The sequence below is a fragment of the Saccopteryx leptura genome, chromosome X (genome assembly GCF_036850995.1).
Source record: "Saccopteryx leptura isolate mSacLep1 chromosome X, mSacLep1_pri_phased_curated, whole genome shotgun sequence".
Lineage (NCBI taxonomy): Eukaryota > Metazoa > Chordata > Mammalia > Chiroptera > Emballonuridae > Saccopteryx > Saccopteryx leptura.
This window is the reverse complement of record NC_089516.1, coordinates 81580648-81602927: the sequence shown is the minus strand read 5'-3', so window position 1 is coordinate 81602927 and position 22280 is coordinate 81580648. Positions and strand designations below refer to the sequence as shown.

At 38.9% G+C, this 22280-nt stretch overlaps 1 protein-coding gene across 4 annotated transcripts in view; it reads right to left on the bottom strand.

Annotated features, from left to right (window-relative positions):
- The window catches only part of ZMAT1 (zinc finger matrin-type 1), a 54291-nt gene that overhangs the window by 10383 nt on the left and 21628 nt on the right, over positions 1 to 22280 (bottom strand). Inside the window, exons 3-5 of one of the 4 annotated variants that reach the window (XM_066357349.1) lie at positions 6865 to 6966; positions 6613 to 6787; positions 4780 to 5064 (exon numbers count right to left, since the gene is read on the bottom strand). In XM_066357349.1, coding sequence (XP_066213446.1) covers positions 4780 to 5064; positions 6613 to 6787; positions 6865 to 6966 — 562 coding nt within the window. Of the gene's footprint in view, positions 1 to 1126; positions 1202 to 4779; positions 5065 to 6612; positions 6788 to 6864; positions 6967 to 22280 lie in introns of those variants that run through there. The other 3 variants (XM_066357350.1, XM_066357351.1, XM_066357352.1) reach the window with 3 other exon arrangements.

The window sequence follows — 22280 nt, the reverse complement described above, 5'->3', positions numbered from 1 at the left end:
CTTGATGAAATAAGGAATAAGTTTTCCTGACAGGTGTAAGGAGGGGGAGAGTAGAATAGTGAAAGGGTGTCTTAGAGAGTGGTGTAGATTTACTTAATTTATTTATTTACTCATTTTATAGCTAGTATGCTTTTTTTTTTAATTTGGTTTTTTTTTATTATTTATTTATTCATTTTAGAGAGGAGAGGGAGAGACAGAGAGAGAGAGAGGAGAGACAGAGAGAGAGAAGGGGGGGAGGAGCTGGAAGCATCAACTCCCATATGTGCCTTGACCAGGCAAGCCCAGGGTTTTGAACCGGCAACCTCAGCATTCCAGGTCGATGCTTTATCCACTGCACCACCACAGGTCAGGCTATTTACTCATTTTAGAGAGGAGAGAGAGAGACACCGAGAGAGAAGGGGAGAGGGTTAGGAAGCATCAATTCCCATGTGTGCCTTGACCAGGCAAGCCCAGGGTTTTAAAGTGGCAACCTCAGTGTTCCAGGTCAACTATTTATCCACTGTGCCACCACAGGTCAGGCAGGTGCTGAATTAAAAATAATTGCTGAGAAGAAAGTAAAGAAAAAAGTAAAAGGATTAAGTGGAACTAAAAGTCCATTCAGGTTGGATACCAAGACTCTGTAGAAGTGCCCAATTTGCCTTATATAATTTTCCATAGCATCACTAAGTGTCCTGAATATAAAAGAAAAGGTGGAATGTGCAACTGATGCAGGGTTGAAGTCCTGCTGCTAGGGAATGAGAAAATAACAATGAGGAATATGCAAACCCTTTCAGGAAGTTGTTGGCGCCATTCAAATGTGAGACGAGGGTAGTGGGAATGTAATGGAAGAGTTCAGGAAGGAAAAATAATCCTAAGAAGACTTGGTATGACTAGCTGATGGACAGGATATAGAGAATTAAATAGTTAAAGATGTCCTCAAAGTTTCAAGTATAGATGACAAATGTGGTATGACTGGCAAAAAAAAAAAAAAAATCTTGGGGAATTCAAGTTGGCTTTAGAGGATATTATTAATTCAATTTTAGATACGTTGAGTTACAGGTGAAGATGAGACATCTGAGTACAATCATGGGGCTGTAAATTACTAAGATAAACAAAACAAATACAATAAATAAAAATACATACATACTTTAGTTCCATATCGGTATGGTAGCCATTCCTGTGCTAATAAGATCTGGACTGGATGAGGGATATGAAGAAACAACAGTGAGAATGATGAAGAAAAAGATTAGATACAGTAGAAAAATATAAACAATAGTAGATGGAAAAGAAGGCAGACAGTAAGAAGGGAGAAAATGGGTGGAGAGTGAAATAGTTAAGGTGATACGTGTCTTACCACTGGCTTACTTATAATATGGGCTTCTACTGTTGCTGTGCCTTAAAATTCTCATTAGCTAAGCTAAATTCTCCAGCTACTTTCCAATCCTCAGCTGGTTACTGTTCTCAAAAATGGAATAGTCAAGGCAAGGTTGAAAATCTCTTCTTTGAGCTGTAGCTTCAGAGACTCTTGTAAAATGACTTCAATGACTGGATTATATTATGATGATGATCAGCAACCCCTCTCCAGTTAGATGAACATATTACCCAAATCCTTTTTATCTTATTCTAATAACCCTGAAACCTCAGAGCACTAAAATGACCCTCCTTCAGAGTGCACATACTTCTCATAGCTTACTCAGTTCCAACTTTACCTAATTTCACTAAACAAGAAGCCACTTATTTCAGATACCCTCAGCCCAACAATATGAAAAATTAAAAATCTCTACCAAATGGAAGTTTGTAATTTCTCCAAACATCTACTACTTTCGAAGGCCTATGACTTCTATTTCTACACTTGCCTAAATCAACATACTTTAAAACCTTAGATTAAAGCACAGATCTCTGTGTAACATTTGAGGATATGTTGAATCACATTAAGTAGGAAACTTAAGTAGTACAAACATAGGGTTAGCATTCAGTAGATAAAGATGAGTAGTTCACTGGTTCATATATTAGACTGATCTCTATTGAGGTAAGCATACTTTGCCAGTTTCTATCTCTAGCATTGGAAATAGAGAGGAGTTGGGTGAAGTCCCTTCCCTTAAAGACCTTACATTCTAATGAGAGATAAAGATACACAGAGAGATAACTAGATATTCAGGTTAACTAGATAAGCACAGAATATAAGTCTTGATGGAAGTGAAAAGGTTTTCAAGGAAGTAGCATGTTAAAGAATGAATATATGCTAGCCAAGAGAAGAGGCATACTGAGATGTTCCAGGCAGTATGGCAACATGAACAAGATCACAGAGACAAGAAATAAGGTAATTATTTCTGGAAACCATAAAGAGTTGGTACCTAGTTTGACCCATAGGTCATGCCAGGAAGTAGCAGAGGATAAACCTGGAGAAAGTAGGCAGGGACAAAATGGTAAAGAGCTATGAAGCTTAGATTTTATATTTAGAAAACAGAGAAACAAGAATTCTTTTAGCCCTGGCCAGTTTGCTCAGTGGTAGAGCGTCGGCCTGGTGTGCAGGAGTCCTGGGCCAGGGCACACAGGAGAAGCGCCCATCTGCTTCTCCACCCCTCCCCCTCTCCTTCCTCTCTCTATTTCTCTCTTCCCCTCCCGCAGCCAAGACTCCATTGGAGCAAAGTTGTCCCGGGTGCTGATGATGGCTCTATGGCCTCTGCCTCAGGTGCTAGAATGGCTCTGGTTGCAACAGAGCGGCGCCCCAGATGGGCAGAGCATCACCCTCTGGTGGGCATGCCGGGTGGATCCCAGTCGGGCGCATGCGGGTGTCTGTCTGACTGCCTCCCCATTTTCAACTTCAGAAAAATAAAAATAAATAAAAGAATTCTTTTAGCATAGAAATGATATAGAAAGATGTGCAATTTAGATGAAGTATTCTAGTGTTTAAATTGAATGCAGATTTGAAGAGACAAAACTGATGGCAGGGAGAGTAGTTAGGCGGTTGTGGCAATATTCTAGAACAATGCTCTTCAACATTTATTTTGAATGCAGATCACCTAGGGATCTTGGTAAAATGCAGATTTTAACTCAGTAGGTCTTCTGTGAAGTCCGAGATTCTTTTTTTATAACAAGCTCTCAAGTGATGCCAATGACGCTGGTCACAAACCATAGTTTGAGTGGCAAAGCTCTAAGAAAGATGTTGAGGGGCAGAATAAGTGTGGCAAAAGCAGGCTGGAGATAAGGTAAAAGTCATATTTTGGAAGTAAAAGAGTAATGACTTGGTACTTCATTAGAGAAAGTGAAGAAGGTGGTTTTGGGGAATTCACACTTAACTATACGTTTCTACTTTGAATGACTAGGTGGATGTAACATATCTATGAGGTATCCAGGGGAAGCAACAGCTGCCATTTGGATATATGAGACCAAAGCTTGACAGAAAGGTCATAAATATAGAGATAAGAGATGAAATCAGGGGGTATATTCGATCATGTTTGTAGAGTAGGGTCTAGAATGGAATCATAGGAATATCTACATTTATGTTATAAATTTTTTAAAAATAAAGAGCCCCGTTAGAAAAAAGAAAAGAAATAGAATAACAGGAGAAGAACCAGAGCATAAGGAGTTACATATGACAAAGAATAGAGCTTCAAGAAGTAATGAAGCAGAAAAGGTCTAGAAAGGAAAGATTTAAAAAAATAACAGTGAGTGGAGGGAAAGAAGTAGGTGAAAGAAAAATAAGAAAAAGGGAATAAAATACACTAGTAGTGAGAAGGTGCCTGTGGGGGAAAAATAAAAATAAAAATATATGGTTAGAAGAACAAGTGGATCACCCCAGTCAGGATCAGAATCTTTACTGTGCCTGAATTCTTGTCACTTTTAGCACCTTTGTTCATTCTCCCCCCTTCCCACTTCTACCAATCTAAATCATATTTCCTTTAAGAAGATTTTTTGAACTCTGATGTTTCACTCCTCTGGTTACCATAAATATATACATAAAAATCCATGTTGGTAACCACTTTCAATGAAGTATTAGTAACTCAAATAGTTTATACACTTGCTCCAAGAAAATATTGTATCCAGCCCTGGCCGGTTGGCTCAGTGGTAGAGCGTCGGCCTAGCGTGCAGAAGTCCCGGGTTTGATTCTCGGCCAGGGCACACAGGAGAAGCGCCCATCAGCTTCTCCACCCCTCCCCCTCTCCTTCCTCTCTGTCCCTCCTGCAGCCGAGGCTCCACTGGAGCAAAGATGGCCCGGGCGCTGGGGATAGCTCCTTGGTCTCTGCCCCAGGCGCTAGAGTGGCTCTGGTCGCAACAGAGCGATGCCCCGGAGGGGCAGAGCATCGCCCCCTGGTGGGCGTGCCGGGTGGATCCCAGTCGGGCACATGCGGGAGTCTGTCTGACTGTCTCTCCCCATTTCTGGCTTCAGAAAAATACAGAAAAAAAAATGTTGTATCCATCCTCATTTGTATTCTCAGTAATGACTAGCCTAGCACCCAAGAGACACCTTTAAATCATACTTAGTGAATGAATGGTATGACCACACAATACTAATTTAAAATACTTCCTTATGTACCTATGATACAATAAGGAAACAATGAAATACTTATATTTAATTCTGTAATTAATAAGGGTCATCTCATACTTTCTGGGTGTCATTTTCTAGAAAACCAACAGACAAAACTTAGATAGACTCTAAGTCCTTACTTCAAATCCTATGATCTCATGAGTATTATCAACATCCTACTCAATAAGAATAAAATTGTATATATGTAAGTCAGTATGTGCTTAAAATATAAACTTCCTATGAAAGAGTTTTGTGATATTTTTACTGTTTACCATTTGCATCTGATTTTGCTGGAAGAGGTTTCTCTCTTATCTTGTCTATAAACTTCTTTCTAGCTTCACTTCTTTTGTGTTTTTTCCCAACATAGTGTTGTTGGGCCATTAATGGATTATTAAAGGAAGCAGAGCAGAGCTTGCAATACTTGTTTGGATTATTCAAATCGAAAGTAGTGCTGGAAGAGGAAGGCATAGTCTTGTCTTTTATCCCACCTGGAGGAGACTTGACTGCAAGGGGCTTCAGAAAAGTTGACTCTGCAGAAGTAGTAATAGGCACATCTGCTGAAATAGTCATAATGAGAAGTGATTAACATGTGTACAACTGTTAACTGCATTAATCATAAAGTATTAGGGAAATTTAGAATTATTTTAAAATTCATTATCTTTTGACTTTTTCCACACACTATCAGATAAAGGTATTCAGGTTTAAAAAATTGCCTTCTGTGAGAAAGGAAATCTGAGAACAAATCTGTTACCAAGTTTCTCCAACAAAGATACATGAAACAATGTTCAGCATCAGACATTAACTAATTATACTAATTGGGAAAAATCAATGAAAACATGAGAGCTGTCTTAGGATGGTTCTTGAAATTAGTGAGGACAAAAGAGATGGTACCAAATACAGTAAGTCATCTATTCAGTCCAGATTTTTGGTGTATCAGAATAAAAAGTATGCAGTTGTTCAAGGCTATAAGACTATATATTTTCCCAATTAGAGTTATTTCAGAGCTCTTTCATTTAGTCTCCTTTCTGAGCCCAAGTTGATGTGTTTGGGGGACTGAAGGTAAGACTTTACAAGATGTTTTCTTTTGTAGGGCACACTCATTCTGGCCCTCTTCACTCTGACAGGCAGAAAAAACAAAAATGTAAAAATTAGGGAGATTAGAATAAATTTTAAAATAATTATAATTTCATTTATTAAGACAATATGTTTTAATGCTGGATGAAGCTTACATTATCAATTGGAAATTAATGTTGGTAAATTTTTCATGCCATGCATACCATATTCCTAAAGTGTGGAAGCTAGTGAAAATGTGGTAAATTATTTATTCCAGAGGATTAATCATCTTATTTTTTTGTTGTTGTTCTAGCAAACAAGTTTTTCAAAGTACAAGTTAAGTTTCCCAGGGTATATACTCTGCCACTTCAGACCTGAAGTGAGATCTTTGGGTCAGATCTCGTGTGTGCTCATGGACCAACATCAGTGGAAGGAGGAAAGAGGCAATGTTCTACAGTTCACTGTATCTTTGGGAACTAGCATAAAATAAGTACTTAATAACTACTGACTGATGATGCTGGTGATACCTTTCCTTTATATTCATAGGAAGAAAGAAAAGAGCTACCAGGGTAAAAAGAGATTCCGTAACTTACTTTCCCCCCCCCTACATTTCTAGTCAGAAAATGCTCCATTATAACTATATTATGGGGTCTGAATCCACATATAAGATAATATTCTGGAAAGTACTAAAGAAAAAAAAGAATTAGATAAATGCCAAGGGGAAGAAGAAAGATCTTATGATTTGATTAGAAACTGGAGATCTCAGGCTGTTTGTTGTTATTTCTTTATAGCAGCATAGTGAATCACTTGTTTTATTTTGGATTTAATAAACTGAAAAAGAGACGTCATAACATCTCTTAAAATTCAGCTAACAATTATACTCTCCATAATACATGACAAGAACACAGGAAGAGATTAACTGGGCAGAAGAAGAATCAATATATTGCCCCGGAGTGAAAGTTTCTCTGAGAAAATATGGATGGCAGAGTTGGGAGGGGGGGGAATGATACAGAAACCCTGTATTGAAACTAAAGAAGTCAATGTAATCTTACCCATCTCTGGCTGAAATCTTGATGGAGATCCATGATTATGCTCTTCCATCAATTGCTTCATTTTTTTAGCATGTACTTTCCCCACATAGTGAGATTGAGCAACAACTGGGGAGCTAAAAATCATGTTGCACAGATCACAAAATTTGTTTCTGTCCACTACGTCACTCTTATGCACCTGAAATAAGCATACTCTTGTTAGAAAGATTCAATAACTGAAAATTTAGAATTAAAATCTCAACATAAGCTACTCACCTGAAAATTTCTAACATCCGTCTTCATTTCCATACTAGGCACTTCATTTCGTTCTCCATACATTTGAAAGTAAAACCTAACATTTTGAGCATGGTTTTCACTCTGAAAAAAAGATACGACTTTTTTTTTATTCGGTAACAGAGGCACCACAAATTTACACCTCTCTGAATTTAAGGACAGTGCTTGTTAGTTGTAATATATTTGGTGTGTATCAAGTTTATGAAAGAGCTTCACATGCTTTCAAATTTGTAAATCTCAGGGAAAATGAAAATAATGCTATAATACCACTTAGGTTCTTATTTTTGACAGGGACTTCTAGTTGATGCTTAATATCAAATTTCTTCTTTTTCTTTAGTTATACATCTTGGGCAACATAACAAGTTGAAAAATTGCATGTTCCAACCTCCCTTTCTGCCAGATATTATCATGTGACTAGATTCTGGAATCTGGCCAGTAAGTTGTAACCTGAAGTGTTGAGTAGAATTTCTGGGAAGCCTCAACAGGTTGGAAGATTAGCTCTTTTTCTAACCTTCTTTCCTCCTACTTCTGGAATTCAGATTTAAAGATCAGAGTTCTAACAGTCATCTGGGACTATGGGGGATCATTTTTTCTTTGTTTGTTTGTTTTTTAGTGAGAGAAGGGGAGGCAGAGACAGACTCCGGCATATGCCCTGATCTAGATCCATCCGGCAAGCCCACTAGGGGGCTATACTGTGCCCATCTGGGGACCTTGCTCTGTTGCAACCAGAGCCATTTTTTAGCACCTGAGGTGGAGGCCATGGAGCCATTCTCAGTGCTTGAGACCAACTCGCTCTAATTGAGCCATGGCTGTAGGAAGGGAGGAGGAGGAAGAGGAGAGAGAGAGAGAGAGAGAGAGAGAGAGAGAGAGAAGCAAGAGGGGGAGGGGTGGAGAAATAGATGTGTGCTTCTCCTGTGTGCCCTGACCAGGAATTGAACCTGGGACATCCACATGCCTGGGCAATGCTCTACCACTGAGCCAACCAGCCAGGGCCTGGGACTATGGGAGATCTTGAGGACAGAAACTAATTCATCAGAGCAAAAAGATGGACAATGTCTGGGTCCCTAATGATGTCATGTATCTGTCATATCAGCCCTGCACTGTCTACTTCTCAAATTACTTTTTGTAAGGAAATTAACCCTTATAGGTTTAGCACATTAGAAAATTTCTGAACAAACATATAACAAAATACATAAGGACCACCAAAATGTTGGTGTAGGTAGCAGGGAAACCAACATTCCTGAGCACATACTGTAAGGCAATCACTCTCTCGCTACAGAATTTTAAGCTGTAAAATAAATCCATCATACATAAAAGCACAGGAAATAATATAGATAAAGCCCATATCCACCAACCATTTTTAACAGATGTTAACATTTTGCTATATTTCTTTCATATTTCCTTTTCAAAAGAGATCAAAGTTTACATAAACTGTCTTATCTACTTAAGACTGTAATCCTTTCTTCCTTGCTCGCTTCCCATAAGTAACCACTTTTTTTTCGTTTTTTTTTTATTTTAATTTATTGTGTTTACATATTCTAGTGTCCCCTCGAATGCATCCCCTCGTGTTCCCTACAACATCTCCTTTTCCCCCCTCCCTTGACCCTTTGATCCCTCCTCTATCTCTAATCTGTTCCTCAGTTCATATTGTTCATTGGATTCCTCAAATGAGTGAGGTCATATGATATTTTTCTTTCTCTGCCTGGCTTATTTCATTTAACATAATAGTTTCCAGGTCCATCCATGTTGTCGCAAAAGATAAGATTTCCTTCTTTTTCATGGCCCCATAGTATTCCATTGTGTATATGTACCATTGCTTTTTAATCCACTCGTCCACTGAAGGACACTTGGGCTGTTTCCAGATCTTGGCAATTGTAAACAACGCTGCCATAAACATAGGGGTGCATTTCTTTTTTTGAATCATTTATGCGGTGTTCTGGGAATATACAGTATACCTAAAAGTGGGATGGCTGGGTCAAAACGCAGTTTCATTTTACTTTTTTGAGGAATCTCCATACTGTTTTCCACAGTGGCTGCACCAATATGCATTCCCACCAGCAATGCAGGAGAGTTCCCTTTTCTCCACATTCTCACCAGCACCTATCATGCGCTGTTTTGTTGATGATTCTGACTGGTATGAGGTGATATCTCATTGTGATTTTAATTTGCATTTCTCTAATGATTAGTGATGTTGAGCATTTTTTCATCTGCCTATTGACCATCTGTTTGTCCTCTTTGGAGAAGTGTCTATTCATTTCTTTTGCCCATTTTTTGATTGGATTGTTTATCTTCCGGGTGTTGAGTTTTAGAAGTCCTTTATAAATTTTGGTTAACTTCTTATCAGACGTTTTGTGGAATATGTTCTACCATTGCGTGGTTTGTCTTTTTATTTTGTTCATATTATCTTTAGCTGTACAAAAGCTTTTTTAGTTTGATATAGTCCCATTTGTTCATCCTGTCCTTTATTTCCCTTGCCCATGGAGATAAATCAGCAAATATATTGCTGTGTGTAATGTCAGAGAGCTTACTGCCTATCTTTTTTTCTAGGATGCTTATGGTTTCATAACTTACATTTAAGTCTTTTATCCACTTTGAGTTTATTTTTGTAAATAGTATAACTTGGTGGTCTAGGTTCAGTTTTTTGCAGGTAGCTGTCCAATTTTCCCAACATCATTTGTTAAAGAGACTGTCTTTACTCCATTGTATGGTGTTACCTCCTTTGTCAAATATCAATTGTCCATAAAGATAAGGGTTTATTTCTGGGTTCTCTGTTCTGTTCCATTGATCTATATGCCTGTTCTTATGCCAGTACCAAGCTGTTTTGAGCACAATAGCCTTGTAGTATAGCTTGATATCAGGAAGTGTAATACTATCCACTTTATTCTTCTTTTTCAAGATTGCTGAGGCTATCCGTGGTCTTTTTTGGTTCCATATAAATTTTTGGAATATTTCTTCTATATCTTTGAAGGATGTCATTGGTATTTTAATAGGAATTGCATTGAATTTATAGATTGCTTTGGGTAATATAGACTCTTTGTTTATTATTATTATTATTATTATTATTATTTGTATTTTTCTGAAGCTGGAAACGGGGAGGCAGTCAGACAGACTCCCGCATGCGCCCCGACCGGGATCCACCCGGCACGCCCACCAGGGGGCGATGCTCTGCCCATCTGGGGCCTCGCTCTGTTGCAACCAGAGCCACTCTAGCGCCTGAGGCAGAGGCCAAGGAGCCATCCCCAGCGCCCGGGCCATCTTTTGCTCCAATGGAGCCTCGGCTGCCGGAGGGGAAGAGAAAGACAGAGAGGAAGGAGAGGGGGAGGGGTGGAAAAGCAGATGGGCACCTCTCCTATGTGCCCTGGCCGGAAATCGAACCCGGGACTTCCACACACCAGGCCGACGCTCTACCACTGAGCCAACCGGCCAGGGCAATATAAACTTTTTAATGATGTTTATTCTTCCTAACCATGAACACGGTATATGCTTCCATCTGTTTGTATCTTCCTTGATTTCTTTTATCAATGTTTTATAATTTTCTGAGTACAAGTCTTTTAACCTCCTTGGTGAAATTTACTCCTAGGTATCTTATTTTATTTTTTGTTGCACTAGTGAAGAGGATTGTTTCCTTAATTTCTCTTTCAGGCAGATCATTGCTGGTGTATAAAAATGCCTCTGATTTCTGAGTATTAATTTTATATCCTGCCACCTTGCTGAATTCATTTATCAGGTCCAGTAGTTTTTTGACTGAGACTTTAGGGTTTTCTATATACAATATCATATATATCATCAACAAATAATGATGGTTTTACTTTTTTTCCAATTTGATGCCTTTTATTTCTTCTTCTTGTCTGAATGCTATGACTAGGACTTCCAGAACTATGTTGAATAAGAGTGGTGAAAGGGGGCACCCCTGCCTTGTTCCTGATCTTAAGGGGATTGCTTTACATTTTTTCCCATTCAGTATGATGTTGGCTGTGGGTCTCTAATAGATGGCCTTTATCATGTTGAGATATCTTCCCTGTATTCCCACTTTGCTGAGAGTTTTGATCATAAATGTGTGCTGGATTTTATCAAATGTTTTTCCTACATCTATTGATATTATCATGTAGTTTTTCTTCTTCTTTTTGTTTATGTGATGAATCACATTGATTGATTTGCAAATATTGTACCAGCCTTGCCTCCCCAGAGTAAATCCCACTTGATCATAATGTATGATTTTTTTCATGTATTGCTGGATCTGGTTTGATAATATTTTGTTGAGAATTTTAGCATCTAAATTCATCAAAGATACTGGCCTATAATTTTTTTCTTTGTGTTCTCTTTGCCTGGTTTTGGAATCAGAATTATGCTTGCCTCACAAGAGGAGTTGGAAGTCTTCCCTTGTCTTGAATTTTTTGAAATAGCTTGAGAAGGATAGGAGTTAGTTCTTCTTTGAATGTTTGGTAGAACTCGCCTGTGAAGCCATCTGGCCCAGGGCTTTTGTTTGTTGGGAGTTTTTTGATAACTGTTTCCATCTCATTTGTTGTAATCAGTCTATTTAGTTTTTTTTTTATTCTTCCAGATTGATTTTTGAGAGACTATTTTTTCAAGGAATTTGTCTACTTCATCTAGTTGTCTAATTTTTTGATATACAGTTCTTCATAGTATTTTCTTACAATCCTTTGTATTTCTGCTGTGTCAGTTGTTACTTCTCCACTCTCATTTCTGATTTTATTTATTTGAATCCTCTCTTTTTTTCTTGGTGAGTCTGGTTAAAGGTTCATTGATCTTGTTTATTTTTTCAAAGAACCAGCTCTTGGTTTCATTGATCCTCTGTTTTTTTGTTTTTTGTTTTTTTTTAGCCTCTATATCATTTATTTCCGCTTTGATCTTTATTATCTGCTTCCTTCTACTTCCTCTGGGCTTTACTTACTGTTCTTTTTCTAGTTCTTTTAGATGCAGGGGTAAGTTGTTTATTTGAGCTTTTCCTAGCTTCTTAAGGTGTGCCTGTAATGCTATGAATTTCCCTCTCAGAATTGCTTTTGTTGTGTCTCATAAATTTTGAGTTGTCGTATGTTCATTTTCATTTGTTTCAAAAGTTTTTTTGATTTCTTCTTTGATCTCATTGTTGACCCATTTGTTATTTAATAACATGCTGTTCAGTTTCCAAGTGTTTGAGTGTTTTTCAGTTTTTCTATTGTAGTTGATTTCTAGTTTCATGCCATTGTGGTCAGAGAAGATACTTGATATGATTTCATTCTTCTTAAATTTGTTGAGGCTCGTTTTGTGCCCTAACATGTTGTCTATCCTAGAGAATGTACTATGGGCACTTTAAAGAATGTATATTCTGCTGCTTTAGGGTGAAAGGTTCTGAAGTTATCTATTAAATCCAGTTGTCTAGTGTGTCCTTTAATTCTCTTGTTTCTTTGTTAATTTTCTTTCTTGAGGATCTATCCAGTGATGTTAGTGGGGTACTGAAATCCCCTATTATTATATTATAGTATTGTTGTTGCTCTCACCCTTTATGTCCATCAAAGTCTGCTTTATATATTTAGGTGCTCTTATACTAGGTGCATAGATATTTATAATGGTTATCTTTTCCTGTTGGATTGCTCCCTTTATCATTATGTAGTGACTTTTTTTATCCCTATTATATTCTTTGTTTTAAAGTCTATTTTGTCAGAAATAAATAAATATTGCTACCCCAGCTGTTTTTCATTTCCATTTGCATGAAATATCTTTTTCCAACCTTTTACTTTTAGTCTATGTATATGTTTTGTTTGGAGTTGTGTTCCTTGTAGACATCTAATGTACGGGTCCTGTTTTCTTATCCATGTCTTTTGATTGGATCATTTAATCCATTTACATTTAAGTTTATTATTGATATGTAGTTGTTTATTGCCACTTTAGTCTTTAAATCTACATTCCTCTTTTACTATATTATTTCCCCCTTTGTTCTGTTTACAACAGGCCCCTTAATATTTTTTGTAGCATTGGTTTGGTCGTAATGAATTCCCTAAGGTTTTTTGTTTTGGTTTGGTTTTTTTTTTTGTTTGTTTGTTTTTTTGATCTAGGAAGCTTTCTATTTCTACTTTAATTTTAAACAATAGCCTTACTGTTAAAGAAGTCTTGGTTGTAGGATCTTGTTCTGCATTACTTTGAATATTTCTTGCCATTCCCTTCTGGCCTCAAGTGTTTCTGTTGAAAAGTTGGATGTCATTCTTATGTGGGGGCTCCTTTAGAAGTGATTGTTTTTTTCTTGCAGCTTTTAGTATTCTTTCTTTATCTCTCAGCTTGGTATTTTGATTATAATGTGCCTTGGTGTAGGTCTCTTTGGGTTCTTTTTTAATAGGGTTCTTTCTGCTTCTTGAACCTGTATGACTCTTCCCTGCATCAGTTTAAGGAAAGTTTCAGGTATAATTTCTACAAACAGGTTCTCTATCCTTTGTTTTTTCTATTCTCCTTCAGGAAACTGTTATGTAAATGTTTCTCTTCATGTTGTCATAGAGCTCTCTTAGAGTTTCCTCAGAATTTTTGATCCTCTTTTCATTTTGCTGTTCTGCTTCTGTGCTTTCACTTATCTTGTCCTCTAAGTCACTGATTTGATCCTCTGCTTCATTCAGCCTGCTTTTAATTCCTTCTAGTGTAGTCTTCATTTCTGATATTGTGTTTGTCATTTCTGTCTGGGTTATTTTTATGATTTCAGTGTCCTTTTTGATGCTTACAATTTCTTTATTTAGGTTCTCATTAAGTCCATCCATTGTAGCTTTGAGATCCTTAAGCATCCTAACAATCATTATTTTAAACTCTGCATCTGGTAATTTGATTACTTCCATTTCATCCACATCTTTTTCTGGGGATTTTTCTTGCTGATTCATATGGCTTACATTCCTCGGTCTTCTGATTGTTTTTGTTTGTGGTTTGCAGGCTTGTTCAAGTTGTAGTATCCTTAACTAGTAGAGCTGCTTATCCATTTTCTGTATCTTAACTGGGTCAGGTGTGAGGAGCCTTTCCTTAAGATGTCACTCTAACAAGGGTTGTTAGGTCCTGAACTGATGTTCTCTGTATCTGGCCTCTGGATGTGCCCTCCCTGGATCTTCTTGGCCAGAGCCTGGCACAGACCAGTGGGGGTCGCTGCCTATGACTGGCCTTTATCTATCTTTTTGGAGCAACAGGAAATCAAGATCCTGTGACTGCCTCTGCTGAGCCCAGGTGCTGTTGTTAATATCTACTCAGGCTGGCTTTTATCTACTTTTGGCCTGGAGGATGTTCATTTAAATGTTCAGGTTCGCCTGACATCTGCTTTCTCCCACCTCATGTTGGTGGCTACTTGTTGGGCTCAGTACTATAAATCACGAGTTAGGTAAGGTATTGGATGTGGCTTGCCCCTTAGCCTCAAATGTCGTTCTAGGCCCTGGCCAGTTGGCTCAGCGGTAGAGCGTCAGCCTGGCGTGTGGGGGACCCGGGTTCGATTCCCGGACAGGGCACACAGGAGAAGTGCCCATTTGCTTCTCCGCCCCCCCTCCTTCCTCTCTGTCTCTCTCTTCCCCTCCCGCAGCCAAGGCTCTATTGGAGCAAAGATGGCCCGGGCACTGGGGATGGCTCCTTGGCCTCTGCCCCAGGCGCTAGAGTGGCTCTGGTCGCAGCAGAGCGACGCCCTGGAGGGGCAGAGCATCGCCCCCTGGTGGGCATGCCGGGTGGATCCCGGTCGGGCATATGCGGGAGTCTGTCTGACTGTCTCTCCCTGTTTCCAGCTTCAGAAAAATACAAAAAAAAAAAAATGTCGTTCTATCCAACTTTTGTTTTTATTTTATTTTATATTTTTCTTTCTTTTCAGCCCTCAGAAGGGTGTGGGCACAGGAGTCCAATGGGTGTGTCTTTTGTGTTCCCGAGGTGTGGTCTGTCCACAGTCTCGCCCCACCACTGCTGCCACCTTGGGCGTTCAGGCATAAGCAGTGATGCTGGCCCACTGCTGCGGTCACTGTGGCTTCTACCTTGCCTCTGTGAGTGGGACTGTGCATGCATGCCCAGTCTGCAAGCTTTGGCCAGCCCCGGCCTCAGCCCCATGGGCAGGACTGTTTTTGCATGCTGGGGTCGCAAATCCACGTGGTTCCCTAGCCTCCAGCCCCCTCAGACAAGACCATGTTCCCGTGTCCAGCTGCCAGTCTCCCTCCAGTAAGCACTCAGCAGTGTGGGGTGGCATTGTAACTCAGACCTCAGCACCCAGTACTATATTCCTGATGGGCTTTCTGCTTCTAAGTGACTCTGCTCTGAGTGTAGCAGGAGAGCTTCATTTAGCTGGTGACCTGTTTCCTTTTGCTGGTATTGCTAGTTCAGTAACCAATATCTTAAAATTGGTCGTATAATTTCCTTTCATGATTTTATTTGTTTACTACATATGCTTGTACTCAAACAGTTTTATATACTACTGTCATTTAAAAATATTTATGAACATGGATTCATTCTATTGATATCCTTTTTCAACTTGATTTTTACTCTTTGTTTTGTTTTTGAGAGAGAGAGAGAGAGAGAAGAAGAAGAAGAAGAAGAAGAAGAAGAAGAAGAAGAAGAAGGAGGAGGAGGAGGAGGAGGAGGAGGAGGAGGAGGAGGAGGAGGAGAAGAAGAAAGTAGGAGAGAGATGAGAAGCATCTCCTTGTAGTTGTGTGACTTTAGTTGTTCACTGATTGCTTCTTATATATGCCCTGACTGGCGGGCTCCAGCCGAGATAGTGACCCCTTGCTCAAGCCAGTGACCCTGAGCTCAAGTCACCAACCTTTGGACTTCAAGCCAGCGACCTTTGGGTCAAGTCATAGACTATGGAATCATGCCTATGATCTCACACTCAGGCTGGTGTTTCCATGCTCTAGCTGGTAAGCCTTGGCTCAAGCCAGATGAGCCTTCCCTTAAGTCAGCAACCTTGAGGCCTTGAACCTGGGTACTCAGTGTCTCAGACTGATGCTCTAGCCATTGTACCATCACAAGTAATGCTCAACTTGCTTTTTATAACTTAATATTAAATTTCTAATATTTGCTCATGTTGATCCATATAGCTGTAGTTCATTCATGTTACATGCTGCATAATATTCCACCCCATATGTTACTGAAGGCAGTTATGTTCCTATTTATTTTGCTATTACAAGCATTTCTGCACTGAGCATATGTAAACATATCTCCTAATACACATGTCAAAGAGTGTCTTTAAAGTAGATACCTAGAAGAGGAATTCTTGGCTTACAAGTCATAAACATTTTTCAATTTTAAAAAATTATTATAAAATTTCTCTACAAAGATATTGAAGTATTTTTCAACCCCAAATACAGCATATATGAGTGTTTCTGTCTTCCTATATTCTCCTGAAGTATTAAGTGCTATTAGATATTAATTTATGCCAGCATTATGGTTTTGGTAAGATAGCTTATTATTACTTTAACTTGTATGTCCTATATGATTACTAGTGAATTTGAGTATCTCTTCTATGTCTTGTTTTATTTTCTCATTTTTCTATTGGGTTGTTTCTAGTTCTAATTGATATATAGTCCCTTATATATTCTAGACACTAATCCTTTGATAGTTGTATGGGTTATGAATGCCAATAAATCTGTGGTTTGTTTTTTAACTTTCATGACGATACTTTTGTCATATAAATTTTCCCTACCAGATATCATGACTTATTTTAAATCTATAGTAGTAATGTGATATTATTGTAGAGACATGCAAACAGAGGAATCCAAACAGAATTAATAAACACAAAAGTAAACACATGTATTTTATATGAAAATTAGCACATGATAGAGTTGTCACTACAAATCAGAGGGCAAAGATGGACTGCCAATTAAATAGTGCTGGGACAGCTGGTTATTTATTTTGAAAATGTTCTTATCACCCTCCATATGTGAAAATCAATACCAGATATAGTAAACAGTTTAATGTAAAGGACAACATTTTAAGAGTATTAGAAGGAAAATATAGGCCCTGGCCAGTGGCTCAGTGGTAGAGCATTGGCCCAGTGTGTGCATGTCCCAGGTTCAATTCCAGGTCAGGGCACGCAGGGAACTGAAGCAACCATCTGCTTCTCTACTTTTCCTTTCCTCCCCTTCCCCTCCCACAGCCATGGCTCAAATGTTTTAAGAAAGATGGCCCCAGGTGCTGAGGATGGCTCCATTGCCTCTGTCTCAGGTGTTAAAATAGCTCAGTTGCCAAGCAACAGAGCGGTGGTTCCAGATGGGCAGAGCATTGCCCCATAGGGGGCTGGGTGGATCGTGGTCTGAGCACATGAAGGAGTCTATCTCTCTGCCTCCCACCTCACTTGATATAAAAAAGAGAAAGAAAAAAAATATATAGGGCCTGACCATGCGGTGGCACTGGTTCAAAACTCCCAGGTAACTTGCTTGAGAGCAGGCTGACCCAGCTTGAACACAGGATTACTAGCTTGAGCATGGGGTCACTGGCTTGAGTGTGGGATCCTAGACATGATCCCATGGTTGCTGGCTTGATCCCAAAGGCTGCTGGCTTGAGCCCAAGGTTGCTGGCTTGAGCAAGGGGTCACTGACTCGGCTGGAGCCCCCCCTGTCAAGGCACATATGATAAAGCAATCAATGAACAACTAAGGTACCCTAACTATGAGTTGATGCATCTCACTTCTCTCTCTTCTTGTCTGTCCTTATCTGTCCCCCCCTTTTCTAAAAAAAAGAAAGAAAATATAGTGAATATCTCTATGATAAAAAATGGTTTTTTAAACATGTATATAAATACTACCTCATTAAAATTCAAAACTCTGGTAGAACTGTTCTATTTTACATGTACAATAAATAGTATACTGAGAAAGTTTAACAGTATTAACCAAACTCTATACTAAAGAGAAAAAGAAAATCACCTTTTCAGAATACATGGAAAATCATGTAGAGTTTTGATTTGACAGTTTAACAAGCTTAAGTATCAAACTTACAGGTGTCACTGAAATTTGAATTAAAAACTATGTTACAACATTACATAATATAATGCATTATAGACATTTAAAATATTACAAAAGCCCTGGCCAGGTAGCTTAGTTAGTTAGAGTGTCATCCTGTTATGCCCAGTTTGTGGGTTCGATCCCAGGTCAGGGCATATAAAAGAATCAACCAGTGAATGTATGAATAAGCAAAACAACTAATTGATGTTTCTTTCAATCTATCTATCTATCTATCTATCTATCTATCTATCTATCTATCTGTCTGTCTATCTATCTATCTATCTATCTATCTATCTATCTATCTATCTATCTATCTATCTATCTATGCATCCATCCATCCATCCATCTATCTATCTCCCTCCCTCCCTCCACAAAGAAAAGGATGTAATAATATGACAAGGGTCCAGAATATACTCTCATGTGAAAAAACAAGTACAAACAACATATACAATTCCTTTTAATAAAAATGTGTATTCGTGTTCAGAAGGCACACTGGAATCATATAAACAAAAGGTGAAGTTAAAAAATACAAGTGATAGAATCATGATTGATTTTTTGCTCATATTTTTTTTATTTTCTCCACTGAATATCACTTCATAAGCCCATGAAAAGCTACATTTCAAATTTAAATTCAAATGGTTCCAACCACAGTTATCACAGAACTCCTGGAGTGTGCATCTGTCTCTTTACTAACTTGAAATCTTTGAGCTATGACAGGGGTCGGGAACCTTTCTGGCTGAGAGAGCCATGAACGCCACATATTTTAAAATGTAATTCCGCAAGAGCCAAACAATATGTTTAACACTAAATACAAGTAAATATGTGCATTTTATGTAAGACCAACACTTTTAAAATACAATAAGTCTCTGAATTCTTTTTAGTAACGTTGTTATGCTGTTGCTAACCAATGATGAATAAAGTACTTCTTACCATTAATGCGACTTCTGGTGCTGCATGGTTTTGCTGATGACTTTGTAGTCTGGTTAATATGTGGTAAGGTTAAGCTTCATGCAGGCGTTGAGACATCCATTCGCTAAACGTGATCGTAGGTTGGTCTTAACATTCTTTAGATGTGAGAAAGACTGCTCACATGCATATGTAGAGCCAAACATTGTCAGTACAGCAATATTCACACGCTGCAGTGTGTGGTATGTGACGGGAAGCGCGTTCCAAGTTTTGACGATCAGATGGTCTGTAGGTTGAAGTTTTTTCATTTCTCCCCACTTGTGTTTGCTCTCCAACTCTGCTTGCTGTCATGCAAGTCTTTACAAATCTTCATTCAGTGACTTGAACTTTCACCCACATGTCTGAGGCCTTCAGGTCAGCAGCTCATAGCTCAAAATCTCTGACGGAGACACCGGGGTTGTAACTCAGGTCAGCGCTGTCCACTGCACACTCGTGTGGATGGGTGATGAACTTAAAAAGACAAGTGCCTTCACAAAATTCTCCAAAGAATGCTTTGAATGACTGCAGGAGATTAGATGTGAAGCCCGCTAACTGCTGGAGATCAAGATGTTGAGCAGGGTCACTTGCTGTGCATGCATCTTTAAACTCTTCCAGTTTTTCAAAGTGTAGTAAATGACCTGTTTCAATGTCGGAGATGAAGAGTTCCAGCTTGTTTTCAAATGCAAACACTGCTTGTTGAAGGAATAAGACTGTATTTCCAATGCCTTGCATTTTCATATTGAGCTTGTTCAGATGTTCAGTCATGTCCACGAGATAGTAGAACTTCAGGAGCCACTCAGTGTTAGCTAACTCAGGATGCTTGATGTTTTTCATTTCAAGAAAAGTCTGGATTTTGCTAAGACAAGCCACGAAATGGCTGAGCACCTTCCCTCTTGACAACCAACGCACATTGCTGTGCAGAAGCAGACCAGGATAATTATTCCCAACTTCATCCAGCAGTGTTTTAAACTGGCGATCATTTAGAGCTCAGGCAACAATAAAGTTGACCACCCGAATGACCAGTGACATCACCTCACCAAGCTGCTCACCACACATCTGAGCACAAAGCGCCTCCTGATGTAGGATGCAGTGAAAACTTAGGATGAGTCTCTTTTCATGTTCACGAAGAAGCACTACGAATCCTCTGTTTTTCCCCACCATGCATGAGGCACCATCAGTACACACTGAAATAAGTTTATCCATTGGTAGATTTTTTCTTTAGCAACCTCAGTGAAAGACTTGAATAAATCCTCCCCTCTTGGTGTCTCTTTCATAGGCAAAACAGCAAGACTTTCCTCACGTAGTGTGTCACCGACAGCATACCTTGCAGTCACGGTGAACTGGGATAAATGGCTTATGTCTGTTGACTCATCCAAAGCGAGAGAAAGGAATGGTGCTGCATTTATGTCCTTCACTGTGTTGCCTCAATTTGATTTGCCATCATGATGGTATGATCGTGAACAGTTCTTGCCGACAGAGGCATGTCTTTTATTCACTTGATTATCTTGTCTTTATCCGAAAAGTAGTCAAAAAGTTCATTGGCAACATCAAGCATGAATGTATTGGCATACTCCCCATCTGTGAATGGCTTTCTGTTTCTCACAATTGCTAAAGAACCAGCAAAGCTAGCCGAATTCCAATCACCTTTTTGGGTCCAAACACAGAGTTGCTGTTGACTAGCTTGCACTCTGTGCAGTAGCTCTTGACATGCTTTCTTCCTGCTGTCCCCTGCTGGATATTTCAATGCAAATGTAGTATGGTGTGTGTCAAAGTGCCACTTTAATATTTGACCATTTCATCGATGCAATTCTATCATTGCATATTAGACACACTGCAGAACCTGCTCTCTCCACAAAGGTGAATTCCTCTGTCCATTCCTACTGAAAAGTACGATATTCCTCATCTTTTTTCTTTTAGCCATCTTCTTCATCAAAAGAGTTTCTGCAATTAGCTAGCTGACTACTTGATTAAAAGGAGGGAAGTTTACTTCCTGGCCTCACAACGACCCGTGTACATTATGTATTATTCAATAAAAATTTGGTGTTGTCTCGGAGGACAGCTGTGATTGGCTTCAGCCACCCGCAACCATGAACGTGAGCAATAGGAAATGAATGAATTTTAATACATGAAAATGTTTTATATTTTTAACATTACTATTTTTTTATTAAAGATTTGTCTATTACCCGTCTTGTTGATAATAGCTAATCTAACAGGGGTGAGGTGGTATCTCATTGTAGTTTTGATTTGCATTTCTCTAATAACTAATGAAGATGAGCATCTTTTCATATATCTGTTGGCCATTTGTATTTCTTCCTGGGAGAAGTGTCTGTTCATGTCCTCTTCCCATTTTTTTACTGGATTGTTTGTTTGTTTGTTGTTGAGTTTTATGAGTTCTTTGTAAATTTTGGATATTAGGCCCTTATCTGAGCTGTTGTTTGAAAATAACATTTCCCATTTAGTTGGCTGTCTGTTTGTTTTGATATCAGTACAAGACGGGTAATAGCAAATGTTGGAGAGGTTGCGGAGAAAAGGGAACTCTCATCCACTGTTGGTGGGACTTTAAAGTAGTACAACCATTATGGAGGAAAGTATGGTTGTTCCTCAAAAAACTGCAAATAGAACTACCTTATGACCCAGCAATCCCTCTACTGGGTATATACCCCAAAACCTCAGAAACATTGATACGTAAAGACACATGTAGCCCCATGTTCATTGCAGCACTGTTCACAGTGGCCAAGACATGGAAACAACCAAAAAGCCCTTCAATAAAAGACTGGATAAAGAAGATGTGGCACATATACACTATGGAATACTACTCAGCCATAAGAAATGATGACATCAGATCATTTACAGCAAAATGGTGGGATCTTGATAACATTATACGGAGTGAAATAAGTAAATCAGAAAAAAACAAGAACTACATGATTCCATACATTGGTGGAACATAAAAACGAGACTAAGAGACATGGACAAGAGTGTGGTGGTTACCAGGGGTGGGGGGAGGGAGGATGCAGGAGGGAGGGAGGGAGAGGGTTAGGGGGAGGGGGAGGGGCACAGAGAAAACTGGATGGAGGGTGACAGAGGACAGTCTGACTCTGGGCGAGGGGTATGCAACATAATTTAATGACAAGATAACCTGGACATGTTTTCTTTGAATATATGTACCCTGATTTATTAATGTCATCCCATTAACATTAATAAAAATTTATTAAAAAAAAAAAGATTTGTCTGTGAGCCAGATGCAGCCATCAAAAGAGCCACATCTGGCTCGTGAGCCATAGGTTCCCAACCCCTGAGCTATGGAGTCTGAGGATGAGCTAGGTATGCTCACAAATTTGATTTCATTTAATTCTCAAAAGTATAATAAGAGAGATTTTATCATCCCCATTTTACAGGTTCAAGACAGGTTAAGTGACTTGCTCAGGGTTACACAACAATGGTGAAATTAAGACTTGATTTTAAATCCTTTTAATCCACGGACAACACAATCTCACTATCTGTAATTACACTAATTGAATCCCAA